This window comes from Cebus imitator, unplaced genomic scaffold (assembly GCF_001604975.1).
Source record: "Cebus imitator isolate Cc_AM_T3 unplaced genomic scaffold, Cebus_imitator-1.0 Scaffold39, whole genome shotgun sequence".
NCBI classification, from domain to species: Eukaryota; Metazoa; Chordata; class Mammalia; order Primates; family Cebidae; genus Cebus; species Cebus imitator.
Window position 1 is genome coordinate 10,148,353 of NW_016107354.1, and position 16,637 is coordinate 10,164,989.

The 16,637-nt window shown below is 45.8% G+C and overlaps 1 protein-coding gene across 1 annotated transcript in view; it reads left to right on the forward strand.

The window, feature by feature from the left end:
* SLC6A5 (solute carrier family 6 member 5) overlaps positions 1-16,637 on the forward strand; it is a 60,170-nt gene that overhangs the window by 19,063 nt on the left and 24,470 nt on the right. The window contains exons 8-10 of the mRNA XM_017525918.2: positions 7,974-8,108; positions 9,179-9,282; positions 12,187-12,311. Coding sequence (XP_017381407.1) covers positions 7,974-8,108; positions 9,179-9,282; positions 12,187-12,311 — 364 coding nt within the window. The remainder of the gene's footprint in view (positions 1-7,973; positions 8,109-9,178; positions 9,283-12,186; positions 12,312-16,637) is intronic.

A 16,637-nucleotide genomic window follows, 5' to 3' on the forward strand; every position in this document is an offset into this window, starting at 1 on the left:
AAAAAAAAAAAAAAAAAAAAAAAAGAAAAGAAAAACCTACTGAAGAGTTAACCAGTTATTCTGATAACATGCAATAATATTTAATTACCCCAGGAGGTATTTGCATGTTTTAGGATGAAACGAAAATGTCTTTAAGGCCCAAGGAATGAGGATGTAATGGGGGATTCTGAGACCATAGGTTGTGGAGTTGAGATTTGGCCTCATTATCCAGGCTAACGATTTCTGTGATTATGTTACAATCAATCAACCAGCTTCCGAAGGATCGGGTCTCACAGGGAGGATAGTCAGTGCCATCTTTCACCCCCAGGCATGCTTCGAATCCCCCATTAGGCACCCAATCCTGGCACCTATTAGCCACATAGACAAAACTGTTTTTTCCCTGGGGACATGGACATTTTTTGATTACGGCTCTTAGTAGTGCTTTCCATGTCATCTAGTTCTAAAATGACTTGAGTGGTGGATTCTGGCAGGTTTGTCAGGGTTACCTACGGCAGGTGGTATGCCTTAAATCACAGAATGTGGGGAGAATCAGGCCAGCTTAGAGAGAACCAACCCAGGAGTGAGGTGACCTGCGCCTTTGTTCTGAGGACTTCTCATGGCATTTGCTATGTAGGGATATCTCTACTTGGACCGTGAAACATGGCTGAGCTTCTGATTTCCTCTTAGCGTTTTTTTTTTTTTTTTTTTTGTTTGTTGGTGAATCTCACGATTATGTGACTTTTGGGATTGCCCTTCTCGAGGAGTATCTTTTTTTTTTTGTTTGTTTGTTTGTTTGTTTTGGTCAATAAATGAAAAGCACATTTTCCTAGCTATATTTAGAAGTCCTCAATTTCCTCATTTCTGTGGTGAGGGCAATTGGACTGGGTGATATCTAAGGCCATCTAGTTCTAAGATTATTCTGTCTGAACATTTGCTGTGTGGGCTGGGGGTTTGGGAACACTTTTACTCTGGACCTCAGTTTCCCCTTTTGTAAAATGAGAGCTGAGATTTAGTGACCCCTGAGGAAGCTGCTGGCTCTGAGTAAGTACCATGATACTGGAGTGATTGTCCTTCTTTCTCTTCCTTCCTTCCTTCCTTTCTTTCTTTCTTTCTTTCTCTCTCTCTCTTTCTTTCTTTCTTCCTTCCTTTCTTTCTTTCTCTTCTTTCTTTCTTTTTTCTTTCTTTCTCTCTTTCTTTCTTCCTTCCTTTCTTTTCTTTCTCGCTTTCATTCTTTCTTTCTTCCCTTTCTTTCATTCATTCTTTCTTTCCTTCCCTTTCTTTCCTTTCTTCCTTCTTTCTTTCCTTCCTTCCTTCTTTCTTTTTTGAGATGGTGTCTTGCTGTGTCACCCAGGCTGGAGTACAGTGGTGTGATCTCGGTTCACTGCAATCTCTGCCTCCAGGTTCAAGTAATTCTTCTGTTTCAGCCTCCTGAGTAGCTGGACTATAGGCACATGCCACCATGCCCAGCTACTTTTTCTATTTTTAGTAGAGACGGGGTTTCACCATATTGGCCAGGCTGGTCTTGAACTCCTGACTTTGTGATCCATCTGCCTTAGCCTCCCAAAGTGCTGGGAATACAGGTGTGAGTCACCACACCTGGCCTGAATTGATCGTTTTTCTAAGGTTACAGGGAGATGGGAAATGGTAACTTGACCCTTTGTAACAATGCCCAGCATGGCCTGAGGTTTCCTGGACTTCTTGCCTTCTGTGGGTTGGAGCTGAGCTTGGGTGGAAATTTCATCATCTCCAAAGGGCAAAGCACGCAATTGCTCAGAGAGACTAGCCAAGTATCTACTCAATCAAAATCCTATGGGCAAGATTCTCACTTATGGCTAGAAATGGAGACAAGGTGACCTCAACCATGACGTAAGTGCCCAGATAGGTGTCTAGTAGTGTAGGCTGGAAGGTGAGACTGCAGGGAGAGGATAGGTGAGGAGGGTGAGAACAGCACCTTCTTAATGATGTGAGGAAGGATGGCTTGTGGCTCCAGAGTCAGACCAATCTTAGTTCAAATCCTGGCTCTATCACTTTCTAGTTGTGTGACTCTGGACAAGCTATTTAACCTTTGAAACTCATTCCCTATCTGTAAATTGGGGATGATAGTGCATAATACTTAGGATTGCTGTAAGGATTAAGTGAGATATGCATGTTAATACCTGGTGTATGGACAATTATTAACATGATCTCCTTTCATTTTGATTATTCTGAATGACTGCTGTATTGACTGGGTATTGTCCCACTTTGGCATCTCCAGAGTGGTGGCTTTGCTGGGGAGATGAGAAGAGAAAGAGAGCTTTGTTGAACATGGTGGGCCAGGCACTGTGCTGACTGCTTCACATGCATTGGAAGCACCTTTATTTTCATTTTGTAGAGAGAGACTGAGGTTTGTCAAGGTAGAGTCAATTGCCTGAAGTCACAGAGCTTTTAAGTGGCAGTAGTGGGATTTGAGCTCAGGTCTATCTGGTTTTGAAGGCTACACTTTTTTTTTTTTAACTGTCACTCAGGCTGGAGTGCAGTGGCATCATCTTGGCTCACTGCAACCTTCGTTTCCTGGGTTCAAGCAATTGTCCTGCCTCAGTCTCCTGAGTAGCTGGGATTACAGGTGCCCACCACCACAGTCGGCTAATTTTTTTTGTATTTTTAGTAGAGATGGGGTTTCACTATGTTGGCCAGGCTGGTCTTAAAGTCCTGAACTCAGGGGATTCACCTGCCTCAGCCTCCCAAGGTACTGGGATTACAGGTGTGTGCTACCATGCCCAGCCAGCCTAGACTTTTTCTAATACAAGACATTATCTCCCAAGAAGGGGTTATTAAGAATAGATAGTATATGAAGAATTGTGGAATCATCATTTGGATATAGTGGGGAAAAAATCCCCATACAGTAAATCAGAATCTGCATTTCTACCCAGTCCCTGCTGTCTTGCCGTGTGACTTTGGGCAAGTCACAGGATATATTATGGCTTCGTTGTTTTCATTTGTAAAATCAAGAGATAGAATATTCTCTAGGATTCTTTTTATCTTATTAGTCTGCGCTCTTTTGGAATGGCATTGCAGCCAGCTCTTTCCACTGGTTTAGAATTTAATTCTTGGTGCTAGATTTTATAGGCTTTCTGGAATAGGAAGTTTTGAGCAGGTCTGTTTTTCTTTTAGATCTGCCAACTTATCTCTCTGCTTCATTAAGAAAAGTTTCCAACCAGAGATCAGTGATCAATTTTTATTTTAAATGAAGAATACCACCAGAAATAATGAATCACAATTTACTATCCTGACATCTGGGCTGTGCAGATATTAATCGTGGAACATTATTTGTGAGCCAAGGTGGATGCACAGCTGAAGCTGCTTTATGATAAACTCCTTTGTGATTGAAATCCCATGAACACTATCATTTTTATGCAAAAGAGATGTCCTCCTCCTGCAACCAGATAAGCCCAGTTCCTCTTGTTTAGGGCTTTAGGAGATGGGACTGACAGATTGCTTGCTTTGAGACAGATCTTCCTGTTTCACTGTTGGAATCTGTTTTCCAGCAGCTAGAATTCCAGAGGCAGGGGCGATCAGCCGGCAGCCTGAAGGTCAAACGCAGCCCACCTGCCCTCTCAGGTGCCTCTGCCTGAGAGTTGTGGCAACAAAGCAAAGCTAACCTAATTAGCTCCTACAGGCCGGTGGACCCTTACCACCTGTTCAGGGGTCCCATTGAGAGGAGGATGCCTGGAAGTGTCAAGCCACCAGGCTCAGATGGGCTAGTCAGTGTCGCTCCTGCCAAGTGTAATGCATTACTGTTCAAGTTTAATTCCTCTGACAATACAATGCAGAAACAGGTGCATTCTCAATCTCCCCTGACACAGGGGAACTAGCTGTGCAGATAGCCTCCGTGCATACCTGACTCACATTTAAGGCATTCCCAGGATTTATAAACCAAACTGTTGGCCCTCTCAGTTCACCACGATCACCATCTAAAAAACGAAGGCCTCACCTGTGTGAGGCGAGCAAGTGCCTGGAGTGCAAAATTGGGAGGTGTTCCCTCTCCGGTTCCCGAAGTGCAGGGCCGGCGCCTGACAGCGCCTCCGTAAATACTGTGCCCTAGGTGTCTCCTGTCTCACTTGCCTCCCCCAGTCCTGGCCCTGCCATACGCATTTCTGATCGTGTGGCCCTTAGAATGGCATTCATGGAAAGAGTGGCTTTGGAGTGGGGAAGCGTTGGGCTTAAATTTTGTCTCAAGACCTTGAATGAGATATTTAATCCCATGTGAGATGCTTAACCTGAACCTCAGTTAACCTCTCTGCAAAATGGGACAAATATACCTGGTCGACAGAGAGAACTCAGGAATGATGGTGTCTAAACAGCCCCTTAAACTAAAGCCAGGCTTGGAGATTTCCGCCTCTAGGCCACTGCTGTCTAGGCCATGTCCTCTCCCTCACCTCTTCCTTCCATCCTCACTTCCCAGCAACCCCAGGTGGTCAGAGGATAGAAAGGATACTCCTTAGTTGTCCCCCATCCCATCCCTGTGCTGCTTTGGGGGCAGGAAAGTCAGGTTAGTGAGGGCCTGCCCTTGTAGCATCTCCTCTTTCCAGTCCCACCTGACAGCTGTGAGGCCAGCCCTGAGATGTCAGATGCCCTTGGGTTTCCTAACATTGCAGGTGGAGGGGCTTCACTTCTCCTTAGACTTCAAGGGGAGGGAAGGAGAGAAGCAGGTTTGGCAGAAGTAGAGAAGAGCTGGCAGCTGCCCCTCCCTTCCATCCCTAGCACTGCAAGTTCTTTGAGACAAGGAGGGAGGAGAGACTGCTGTTCTGTGGGGCAGGGAAAAGGCGTCCTGGTCAGCGGTGTTGGTGTCAGGAGTTCAGCCCATCCCTGGCAGCTCTGAACCTGTAGCCAGGAAGAGGGAGTTTGGGCTTGAATAACTGGGTTTAGAGACAGAAGTGACTTTCCCATTTCAGTTCATGGCAACACCACCCTTTCAGTTGCTGAGGCCAAAACACTTTTGGGAGTCATCCTTGACCTTCTCTTGCACTCCCCAGTAAGTCTGGTGGCTCTTCTTGAAAATATATCTGGAAACTGTTTCTCATCAGCTCCATTGACCACACCCTGGCTGGAGCCATCTCCATTCCTTGTTCCTTGCCTGGTGGCTGCTGTGGCCTCCTTACTGTTATCCCTGTAGTATTCTTGCTTACATAGCAACTGGACGATGCTGTCCAAAGTTTAGATCCTGTTACCCCTCTGCCTGAGTTCCTGCCATAGCCCCCGTTGCCCACAGAGTAAAGGCCCCACCTAGTCTGCCTTCCCCACTCCTACCTTGCCAATCTCCTCTCCCACCTGTGGCCCCTCTCTTGCCACACTGGCCTCTTTGCTGTTCCTAGGAGCCAGGCACACTCCCTTCTTAGGGCCATGGATCCAGCTGCTTCCTCTCTCTGGAATGTTCTCCCAGACATCCAGTTGGCTTACTCTGACTTTCTTCCTTAAACAATTTCTGAAGCCTACCCAACCATCCTCCCCACACCTTGACCCCGCCACCCCGCTCTAATTTTTCATTTTTTCAATCCACATATCACCTTCTAATATACCACAAATAATACTTATCGTGATTATCATTGGTTGACTATCTTCCCAGCTAGAATGGAATCTATTCAGGGCAGGAGTCTTTGCTTTGTTTACTGATAGGTCCTGAGCACTTATCAGTGCCTGGCACATATTAGGTGCTCTAAATACATATATAAATATGTATATTCATTTGAACAAGTGGAATGACCCCAAGATATATATATATGAAATGGAATCTCCCTCTGTTGCCCAGGCTGGAGTGCAGTGGCATGATATCTGCTCATTGCAGCCTCCACCTCCCAGGTTCAAGTGATTCACCTGCCTCAGCCTCCTGAATAGGTGGGACTGCAAGCGTGTGCCACCATGCCTGGCTAATTTTTGTATTTTTGTAGAGATGGGATTTCACTATGTTGGCCAGGCTGGTCTCGATCTCCTGACCTCAAGTGATCTGCCTGTCTCAACTCCCAGAGTGCTGGACTACAGGTGTGGGCCATTGTGCCTGGCTCCCAAGAATTACTTCTTAATCTCAACTCTAAACTTTCCCAGCTCATCTCCCCCTGCGAGTCCTTGAATCCATCCTTATCCCCTGAAATCCCACTCACCACCATGCTGTAATCCCCTGCTAGGTACTCGAGTCTATGCAGGCAGTATTTAGCAGGAGTACTGTGTCCCTCTCATGAGGGCAGGTATTCCAGTTGCCCTTGGAAGGAGGACTGCAGGTGGAAATGGAGGTGGCCCTAAACCAACAGCTGTCACCCCATGGATCAGAGAGCCCAGAATGGGCCTGGGGGGGAGCTTAACCTCACCCTCTCAAGTGTCTTTTAATGTACTTTTTGGAATGTAGCCTACCTGTGAGCTGAGGGTTGTCAGTGCTTTAAGTTGAGGACTGGTGGGTCCTAGGCCAGACTGTGAAATGGTACTAGTGTTTCCAGCGCCCTGGGCCTGTTCCCCTTTGTGTGGATTGTAAGTAACACTGTACTCTTCCAACAGCCCCATGAAGAATCTGCTGTTGTTGCCACTTTGCAGGTGTGGATGCTGAGGGTCAGAGACTCAGAGAGGTTAAGTCGTTTTCCAAGGTGACCCAGTTCTAAATGCTGGAGTCAGGATTTGGACCCAGGCTCGTGAGGCTGCATATCCTGAGGTCTCACCCTCTGTTCCTCCCCCTTCTGCCAAATGCTGGTCCCAGGGCCCACTTTCACCTTGAGGTTTGATGGACAGGTATGGAAAGAAAGGCCCTCCCACCCACCCCATTCAATGAACCCCCAAGTTCTGCTAATGTTACCTCCCAAATGTTTCTTGATGCTGGTGCCTCCCTCTTCCAGCACCCAGGAGTACCCTTTGGTTGGCATTCAAGGTCTCCCATGACATGGTCTCCTCCAATGTCTCTAGACCCCCACCCCCACTCTGAGCCTCAACTTTATACTGTGCTGATAGTGAGTGAGTAGGGCTTTGCCTCACACACCTGCCTTGCCCATGTGCTTCCTTCACCTCCCTTCCTTGCCTCTCCTCCTCTAAGTTGCACTTGTCCAGCTCGGGTTCATGAACCTCTTAGAAAACTCCCAGGTTGGGCACTGTGCCCCTCCCTGAACGTCTATCTTGCCCTGTGTGTAATTGCCTAGTCCATTATTCAGACATTGTTTTTGGGTATTCTAGATTAGAAGTCCCTTCCTCTTTGTGTAGCTGGTGCCAGGCACAGTGCCCAGCTCACAGGAGGCCCTCAATAAATATTTGTTGAACCTAATAACATTTAATGACCCGCTGTTATAAATCAGGCACCATGCTAGGTCCTATCCATGCATTAGCTCATTGAATCCTTGCAACTATCTGTAAAAAGGTGCCATTATCCCTGATTTACAGGTATAGAAACTAAGATTCAGAGAGCTTAATACATTGTCTAAGGTCACACAGCTACTCAGTGTCAGAGGTGTGATTTCATTGGAACCTAAATGTGTCTAACTCTAAGATCATGTTCTTTTCACCTTATGGGATTGCCTCACTTGGGTATGTGTATAAACAGGGATGGAAAGCTTAAGCTAATAGGATTCATCTCTAATGATGGAATTTTGGTGCTGTACCAGGGGGTGGGGTAGGAGCTGGGAAGGAAGAAGACATGGAGCCTCCCTCCTGCCCTCTGTGGTTCCCTAAAAAGTTGTGTCCTCATCAGCTGGGCTGGGTGACATCCCCCTGCAGCCTTCTGGCTGTAAGTCGACTCACCCTTCAGCCTTGGGTCTCCCCTAAGATGCTTTATTTCTAGCTCTCTCTGACTTACCTTTGGTTCCAGTGCCTTCCCTGCTTCCCCAGCCCTGGCTGAGTTTGGGGAGAACTACCCTGATGTGCTCCTTGTCACACGCTTGGTGCTTGTGCCGGGTGGCAGCCCCACTCCTTCCCCGAGCGACGCTCCTCCTGCACTGTGCACTCCGCTGCACTGCTCCTCCCAGCCCCTCTGCCCACGGCTTTTCTAGGTGGTGTACTTCACAGCCACGTTCCCGTATGTCGTGCTCGTGATCCTTCTCATCCGAGGAGTCACCCTGCCTGGAGCTGGAGCTGGGATCTGGTACTTCATCACACCCAAGTGGGAGAAACTCACAGATGCCACGGTGGGCTTCTAATTTTACTTATAACCGGCCCTGGGGGGAATGGCCCTCTGGGAGGCTTAGGCAGCAAGAGTTAGACTTCCTCCCGCTTTCCCAGGGAATCCCAGTGTGTGCTTTCACAAGCACCTGAGGATCTTGGTACATTATGCACTCAGGTAATATTTAATAAGAAGTGGACAATTGAGGGTTTTGAGATTCCTGGAATAATTGTCCTACATCTCAGGTTGCAGTAGGTGCCGAAAATGAAGAATGAAATCCCCTTAATAGCTCTGGGCCACCTCACACCACTTTCTGTTACTAAAAATAGAGTGTTGGACGTGTAGTTTTGCTGGTGGAAAAATAAAGCACTTAATGTAAACCACAAGCAATTCTATTTAAAAAAATATTTTTACCAGAACCCCTTAGAGGTTCACACATGTCTGAATACATTTTGAACACCCACACAGGTCTAGCACAGCTTGAATTCTCTCTTTGCATATTCTGTATAGGCACATCTAACTCTAAAATTTCCAATTCAAAAACTGCAAATGTGCTAAGAATGCATAGCTAGGATTGAGTTTGATTACACATAAGGGAAATCTCCTCTTAATGGCAGGTGACACTATAAAGTCTGCAGCGGCATAGAGGTTGCTTTACTAAGATTGAGGCTACAGAGTTTCAGTAATTTACTACCAGTTGTAATCTGTAGAAATGTCAGTTAAAAAAGGTTTTTATTTTGCATCCATTAATATATTTTGCTGTTGTAAATTATTATTCTCTGAGATTGTATTGACCTAAAGGAAGGACTCTCCTTTCCGTTTAGCTTTACAGGAGCAAAAATATGAGCATGATTTGTAGTGTAGTTATTGAGTTCCTCACCTTTGATAGAGGAAGTTGAAATCTCCTGGGTAATTTACTGCACGTTTGGTTTCCAGCACGAGTGAGTTATGTTCTCATTGATGTCCATGTCAGGAGTCATCTTGTCCCTGATATTTCCTCTGGAAACATGATATGGCACTGGGTGTGTGAGGCTCCTCTCCCCCGGGGCCAGTCTCCTTCACGGATCTTGAATCTCCTTCCCTTTTCCCTCCCAGGTGTGGAAGGATGCTGCCACTCAAATTTTCTTCTCTTTATCTGCTGCATGGGGAGGACTGATCACTCTCTCTTCTTACAACAAATTCCACAACAACTGCTACAGGTATGTAGAGGGACTACAAGATCTGGGTGTAGCTTGTGAGCAGGACAGAACAATGGACTGAGTTATTAGACACCTGAGGCCATGTCCTCACATTTCATAGGCAGAGCTGGAGTTTTGCCCCTGGCCTAACAGAAACCATCTGCTAAGACCTAGCCACTAACTCCTGAAGGCCTGGGCCCTAATTTACACACCTGACTCTGACACACAGTGGGGGCTCAGTGGCTATGTATAGGACGGAAGCAAGTTTCTCTGGAGGTCACTATGTAGTCAGCTGTGTTCTGTGATAGTCATTTGTGAATTACCTAGTCTGCGGATACAATGGACGGTGCCTTCACATGGCCTTCCCTCTGTGTGGGGCTGTGTCCTAATCTCCTCTTTTTTTTTTTTTTTTGAGATGGAGTCTTGCCCTGTCACCCAGGCTGGAGTGCAATGGTGCGATCTCGGCTCACTGCAACCTCCGCCTCCTGGGTTCAAATGATTCTCCTGCCTCAGCCTCCCGAGTAGCTGGGATTACAGGCACCCACCACCATGCCCAGCTAATTTTTATATTTTTAGTTGAGACGGGGTTTCACCATGTTGACCAGGCTGGTCTCAAACTACTGACCTTGTGATCTACCCACCTTGTCCTCCCAAAGTGCTAGGATTACAGGAGTGAGCCACCACGCCTGGCCACTCTCCTCTTCTTATAGACACCAGTCACAAATGTCACAGTGGATCAGGGACCACTCTAATAACCTCATTTAACTTAATTACCTCCTTAAACATCCTATCTCCAAATACAGTCACATTCGGAGATACTAGGGATTAGGATGACAAAATATGAATTTGGTAAGTGTGGGGGAGTGGTAGGAAGACACACTTCAGTTCATAATAGCCTTGAGTGACAGACTGTGGTGTTTGAACTTCTTTGGTCACAACTGCTCATTAACTGTTGACCCAAATTAGTCTGAACACCATTAAAGGGTGAAGCATTGCTATCTTCTTTATTAGAAATGAGGCTGTATGATATAGCAGAAATAACCCAGGCTGAAAGTTAGAAAAGTCTAGATTCAAATCCTGGCCCACACTATTAATTAGTCCAATACCATCCCCTGGCCCTCAGTTTCCTCATCAGTAAACCAAGGGGTCAGATGAGGGGGATCATTTGCTGCACTCTTGCTCTGTGCTAGGCTGTGCATAGGACAGGCATCATCTCATTCTGTCCTTACAACAGCCTATGACAGAGATAGACACATTGCTGCCATTTCAAATCCGACTGAAAAAGAGGAGAATTGCTCAAGATCATGCCACTAAAAGGCAGGAGAACCAGGATTTCAGCGTAGCCCTGCGGCTCCATCTAGCTGTGACCTCACATTTGAGTCCAGGATGACTGAAGGTAGGCTGGGAAACCCTGGCCATCTTACCAGCAGAGGACTCTGTGATGAAGCAGGAAGGCAGGGACACTGGGCTCTCTTCCCTTCTCGGCCTTTTTGGCCTTCTTAGCCCTGTGTGTCCCAACCCCAGGCTACCCTCACATTTTAGGGACAGTTTGCTTTCCCACTGCCTTCTCTTCCCTCACATATAGTTCCTGTCCTGGAGTTGACTAAGGCCTCATCTCCTCAATTTCTCTTCTGATGGACAGATTCACCCCATCCCTGGGATAATGTCTTAATTTGTTCAGATTGCTCTAACAAAATGCCATAGACTAATTGTTTTTCTTTCTTTATACATTTTTTGCTTTTATTATTTTTAAATGACACATAGTAATTATGCATATTTATGGAGTACAGTATGATATTTTGGTACATGTATGCAATGTGTAATGATCAAATCAGGGTAATTAGCATATCTACCACCTCAAACACTTATCATTTCTTTGTGTTGGGAACACTGAAAATTCATTCTTCTAGCTGTTTGAAAACATAAATTGTTAATATAGTCATCTTTAGTGCTATAGGATGATTTTTTTGTTTTTCGAGATGGATTTTTGCTCTTGTTGCCCATGCTGGAGTGCAATGGCACAATCTTGGCTCACTGCAACCTCTGCCTCTCAGGTTCAAGTAATTCTTCTGCCTCAGCCTCCCAAGTAGCTGGGACTACAGGCATGTGCCACCAGCTCACTTTTTTTTTTTTTAATTTAGTAGAGATGGGATTTCACCATGTTGGTCAGGCTGGTCTTGAACTCCTGACCTCAGGTGATCCACCTGCCTTGGATTCCCAAAGTGCTGGGATTAAGGCGAGAGCCACCGCACCCTGCCAGGATGATTATTAATATAGGCATCCTATAGTGTTATTGAGCACTAGAATTTATTTCTTCTATCTAGCTATACTTTTGTATCTTTAACCAACTTTTGGCTATAAACAACAGAAATTTATTGCTCACAGTTCTGGGGGCTGGGGGAACTCCAAGTTCAAGGTGCTGGAAGACTCTGTCTGGAGGGCTGCTCTCTATTTCAAAGATGGCACCTTGTTGCTGTGTCCTCATAAGGTAGAAGAGGCAGACACACTCCCTTCAGCTTCTTTTATAAAGGCACTAATCCCATGAGTTGGCTCTGCCCTCATGACTTAATCACTTTCTAAAGCCGCCACCTCTTAATGCCCTCCAATGGTGGATTAAGTTTCCTTTAATGAATTTGGGGTGGGGGGATTCAGATCAGAGTGGATGAGTTGAGACCCAGTTATATAGAAGGTGGAGTCAGAGCTTTGGCCCAGAGGTCCTATATCAGGGCTACTAGGGGAGATCTTTTGAGCCTTTTGGTGCTTTTTAAATGAGCCCAAGGAGGTCTGTGGTCAGGATGTGAACATACATGTACATGCCTACACGTGTGCTGACAAACACGTGGACACACATTTGTGTGTTCTTTCCCTTGTCCCTTCCCACTCATCAAGCACACCTAATGGACAACTCTGGTCTCTTCCTTCCAGGGACACTCTAATTGTAACCTGCACCAACAGTGCCACAAGCATCTTTGCCGGCTTCGTCATCTTCTCCGTTATCGGCTTCATGGCCAATGAACGCAAAGTCAACATTGAGAATGTGGCAGACCAAGGTACATGAGAGTTGTTACCCTGCTGTTGCAGGGCAGGTCCCAGGCTCATGCCACAGGCTCCTAATTTATACTATGCTGAGAAGTTGGCCTTCTGGAACAGGATAGAGGGTGGAGGAGCCCCAGTCCCTCTTTACAGAGGGACTAAGACAGGCTCAAGCAGGAAGCTCACTGCAGAGTCAGAACTGGCTGGTCTCTAACTAGAGGGATTGCTTTTAAAGCTCTCTTTCCCTCTCCTCTCATCTCCTTCTTCTTCCCTTGCCCCTCTTAATTTAGCTCCAGCCTATAGAAGTATGGGTTATACCTGTTAGGTACGAGTAGAGAATTGATTAAGCAAACCATTGCACCAGGAGCTGATGTGGGCAGAGGCTGCTGTAGGATGACTTTCCTTGCAGAGGGCCCTGTCAAAACCAAGGCTTAATGAGAGAACTGACTTCAGAGGAGCATTTTCCTTACAAAGCACTTTTCTGATTGTTAGGTCAAATGTGCTTTCAGGGCCTTCTGCTTACTTAGCAATGCAGACCTGCAATGTTTTTCCCAGTGGGTAGAAAGGTTGGATTGTGCTGGGTGGGTGGAGACACATGTGGGATGAATGTTTACTCTCTACCCAAATGATCTTTTTATTAATGGCTAACATTTGTATGGTGCTTTCAAGTTTATAAAGAGCTTTCATTTTTATCTCATTTAATCCATATTACTAGGACTGCATTTTGCAGAGAGAGTGTTCAAGATTTTTGTTTAACTCTTCACTTTTACCCAGCCTGGTTCCACAAAGGACTTGTATATTTAGTAGGTTTCAGTGATCAAGGGCTTTCATTGTGTCTATTGTTTACCGTTATGATCTCATTCTCTAATCACACACTTATGGGATGCCTTGTGTGTTGGTCCTGTGCCTGGTGCTGCGGGGCATGACTGTGGCCCTGGACAACCCAGAGGTGTGCCTGTGAGAGGCTTGTCTGGGCAGTTATCTTCCTTCAAGGAGCTGACTGCAATACTCAGATAATGACCTAGATGTGGTGAGAGAACTAAGCAATAGAAATGTCACCTTTTTGAATGCTAAGATCTCTTCTGGCTCCCCAAGGATAATTCATTACTGCTCCAGTTCATGCTGATGGTGCACCAGGGACCTCAAAGAGTTAAAGAGCCAGCATGTTCCAGGGGTGCAATTATCTCTCCCTGGAGAGAGTGTGAAACCCTGAGGGGTGTTTGGTTCTGCAGCAGTGCACTAAATTAGAGCGGCCCCAGGAGATAAGCAATGGCTCTCCCTGGTAGAGAATTCTCAGATACCCTGGGAGGGAGAGAGGGAAAGTGAGAGAGTAAGAAGGTTTTGTCATTAGAAGTACCCGAGTCACTTCCAGCTGTCCTGTAACCTCATTTTCTCCTAGCAGAGTGGCTGGAGCAGATACGTTCTGTCCCATTTTCTAGTAGATCTTAGGTGTTTTACTTTTTGTGACATTACTGAGTTCTTTTGGAACCAGTGGCCAAGCTGCTACAGATAGTGAATCTGAGATATAGGCCAGGCTAGTAAACGATTCTGAACTCTTTTCTGCTCCAGGAAAGGGATTTGTGGGGAGATATTGCAAAAATGCAAGAAGAATTTTGTTTTTCTGGTATGTAAAATGCAGCCAATTGTCCATGATTGTCTCTGAAATTTCTCCTTTCCAGTGTTTTTTGATTTCCTTTGATTTTAACAAGGATAAGGGCACTTCTAACAGGTTCTAACCTGTTGTGTTAATACTTGTTTCTTGCATAGGGACAGTGGGCCTCATCTCCCACAGGAGAGGGCCCATGAGACCTCCCAGACCCACTGGGGAAGCTTTCCTGCTCATCCGAGCCTGCATGTATTTTTATATGTGCTTTACAGGCTTGTCTTACTTGCCCTGATATAGTGGAGGCTCTGCAGAATACAGGACAGAGATTTGGGGTCAGGCCTGCGTTAAACCCGAGCCCCACTTCCTCCTTGCTGGGCAACACTGGCATATAAACATTCAGGACATTTTTGGGGACCCAACATCGGTAACTAAGTTTTGGTCTTTAATCAAATAGAGGGTCTCCTTAATGACCTAACAGTATTTGATATTTGATTTAGTTTATAACTCCCTTCTGAAAGAGGCATTTCTACCAAAATTGTCATCCTACACCTTGGCCTTATCAAAATTTTGAGGGGATGAGGATGGGATTGGGGAAGAGACCAAGTTGTCTTTTGCTTTTATGATAGGCGTAGGGAAGGGGGCGTGTTCTTCTATGGGAAAGCGTCCAGGGAAGTTAGCCTTTCAGAGCCATCTCCCCACCATATGCATTGCTACCCATAGAGTGGTGAATCATGTTCAGAATCTATCCTGAAGCCAAACAAAGATGTTTATCCAATAACAGAAAGGCTGAGTTAGACCAATGTAGATAAGCACAAATGTGCATATTTATTTAGCGTTCCCAGGTGTAGGTAACTCTCAGCTAACCAGAGCACTAGAAGTACTACCTTGGTTCCCTTGCCCCATAAAATAGTTCAGATACCTTGCTCATCAAAATAAGCATTGGCAAACAGCGTGGACACCCCACTTCCATGCAGCCAGCCATCTGTCTACCACCTGTATCTCAATCCTTCTGCCCAAAGGCACAGAAGTCCAGGTGGCATATCCTCAGAGTACTCGTTCAATTTGTAATAGTTATCACAGCAGAGCGGCTACCAAGCTGTGCAATGGGCCTTGATGTATTGCACTGACCAGAGCCCCTTGCTGTGTCTTTAGTTGCACTCTAGGATAAAGGAGGCTCTCATGGTAGAATCTCTGGGGACTCTGCTCAAGTTTCTGAAATGCAGAGCCCCTTTGGTTCCGTCTCACAAGAAGATTAATAACGGTCTCTGTTTTCTGAGTTCCTAGTATGTCCAGGCATTGTTCTAAGCTTTCTACTTGTGTTGATGCATTTAATTCTCAAAGAAGCTCTATAAAAGTAGGTACTATTATTATTTCCTTTGTGTGGATAAGAAAACTAAAGTTTGTCTAGGGAGAACAAGTGACTCCCCTAAGTCCTCAGCTAGTAAAAGGCACAGCCAATTTTTTTTATTTTTTTAATGGAGTCTTGCTCTGTCGCCCAGGCTGGAGTGCAGTGGTGTGATCTCGGCTCACTACAACCTTTGCCTACCAGGTGCAAGCGATTCTTCCATCTCAGCCTCCCATGTAACTGGGACTACAGGCACCTGCCACCACACCTGGCTAATTTTTGCATTTTTAGTAGAGACGGGGTTTCACCATGTTGGTCAGGCTGGTTTTGAGCTCCAGACCTCGTGATCCACCTGCCTCGGCCTCCCAAAGTACAGGGATCACTGGCGTAAGCCACTGTGCCCAGCCACCACCAGTTTTTTAATCCATGGGGAATAGAGCCTGTACTCTAGCCACTGGCCTCCCAGTGGGAGAGTTTGGCCTCCATCAGACTGGCTATTTTTTTTTTTTTTTAAAGATGGAGTCTTGCTGTGTCGCCCAGGCTGGAGTACAGTGACACAATCTTGGCTCACTGCAACCTCTGCTTCCCGGGTCAAGCGATTCTCCCGCCTCAGCCTCCTGAGTAGTTGGGATTACGGGTGTGTACCATCATGCCTGGCTAATTTTTGTACTTTCAGTAGACATGGGGTTTCACCATGTTGGCCAGGCTGGTTTTGAATTCCTGACCTCCTGATCTGCCTGCCTCGGCCTACCAAGGTGCTGAGATTACAGGCATGAGCCACTGTGCTTGGCCCATATACTCTTTTAAACATCTAATGATGTTATTCCCTAGATGACTTAATTGCCCATCTGCCTTGGGTAAGTGGAATCTGCTGTAATTTAGCTTGCAAATAATGCCTTCACCAGGGGACTTTAGGGAGGCAACTGAAATGGAGCCAGGCTGAAATGATTTTTAGAGGAAGGAAATGATTTTGAAATCATTTCCTTCCTCTAAAAAAGCAGTAAAGCCCAAAGGGTCGAATCCTGTTAAAGTAAGCAGCTGAGGATCTCTGGTAGTGGCCATTCAAGACCTTCCTGTCAGCTTTATCGGCCTGACTGTTGCAAGAGCATTAAACTGACTTCCTTGTTGTTCTGCATTTGAGACCTATTTTGAAATTTAGTTTAATACAGACTTTTCTTTTATGTTCACATAGGGAGCCTTCAGAGACTGGCTCTACAGTCTGTTCAATAAATGCATAAAGCAGGGGTATCTCAGGCATTTGAGGCTTTATATTTTAAATACCCCAAGGCCTTAGGCAACATTAGGAACTAATAACCTGATAAATTCCAGTTTAAAAAAGTGCTGTTATGCTTGAGTTATAAAAATTCTAGGTGCTGCAATTTCTGGTTGCAG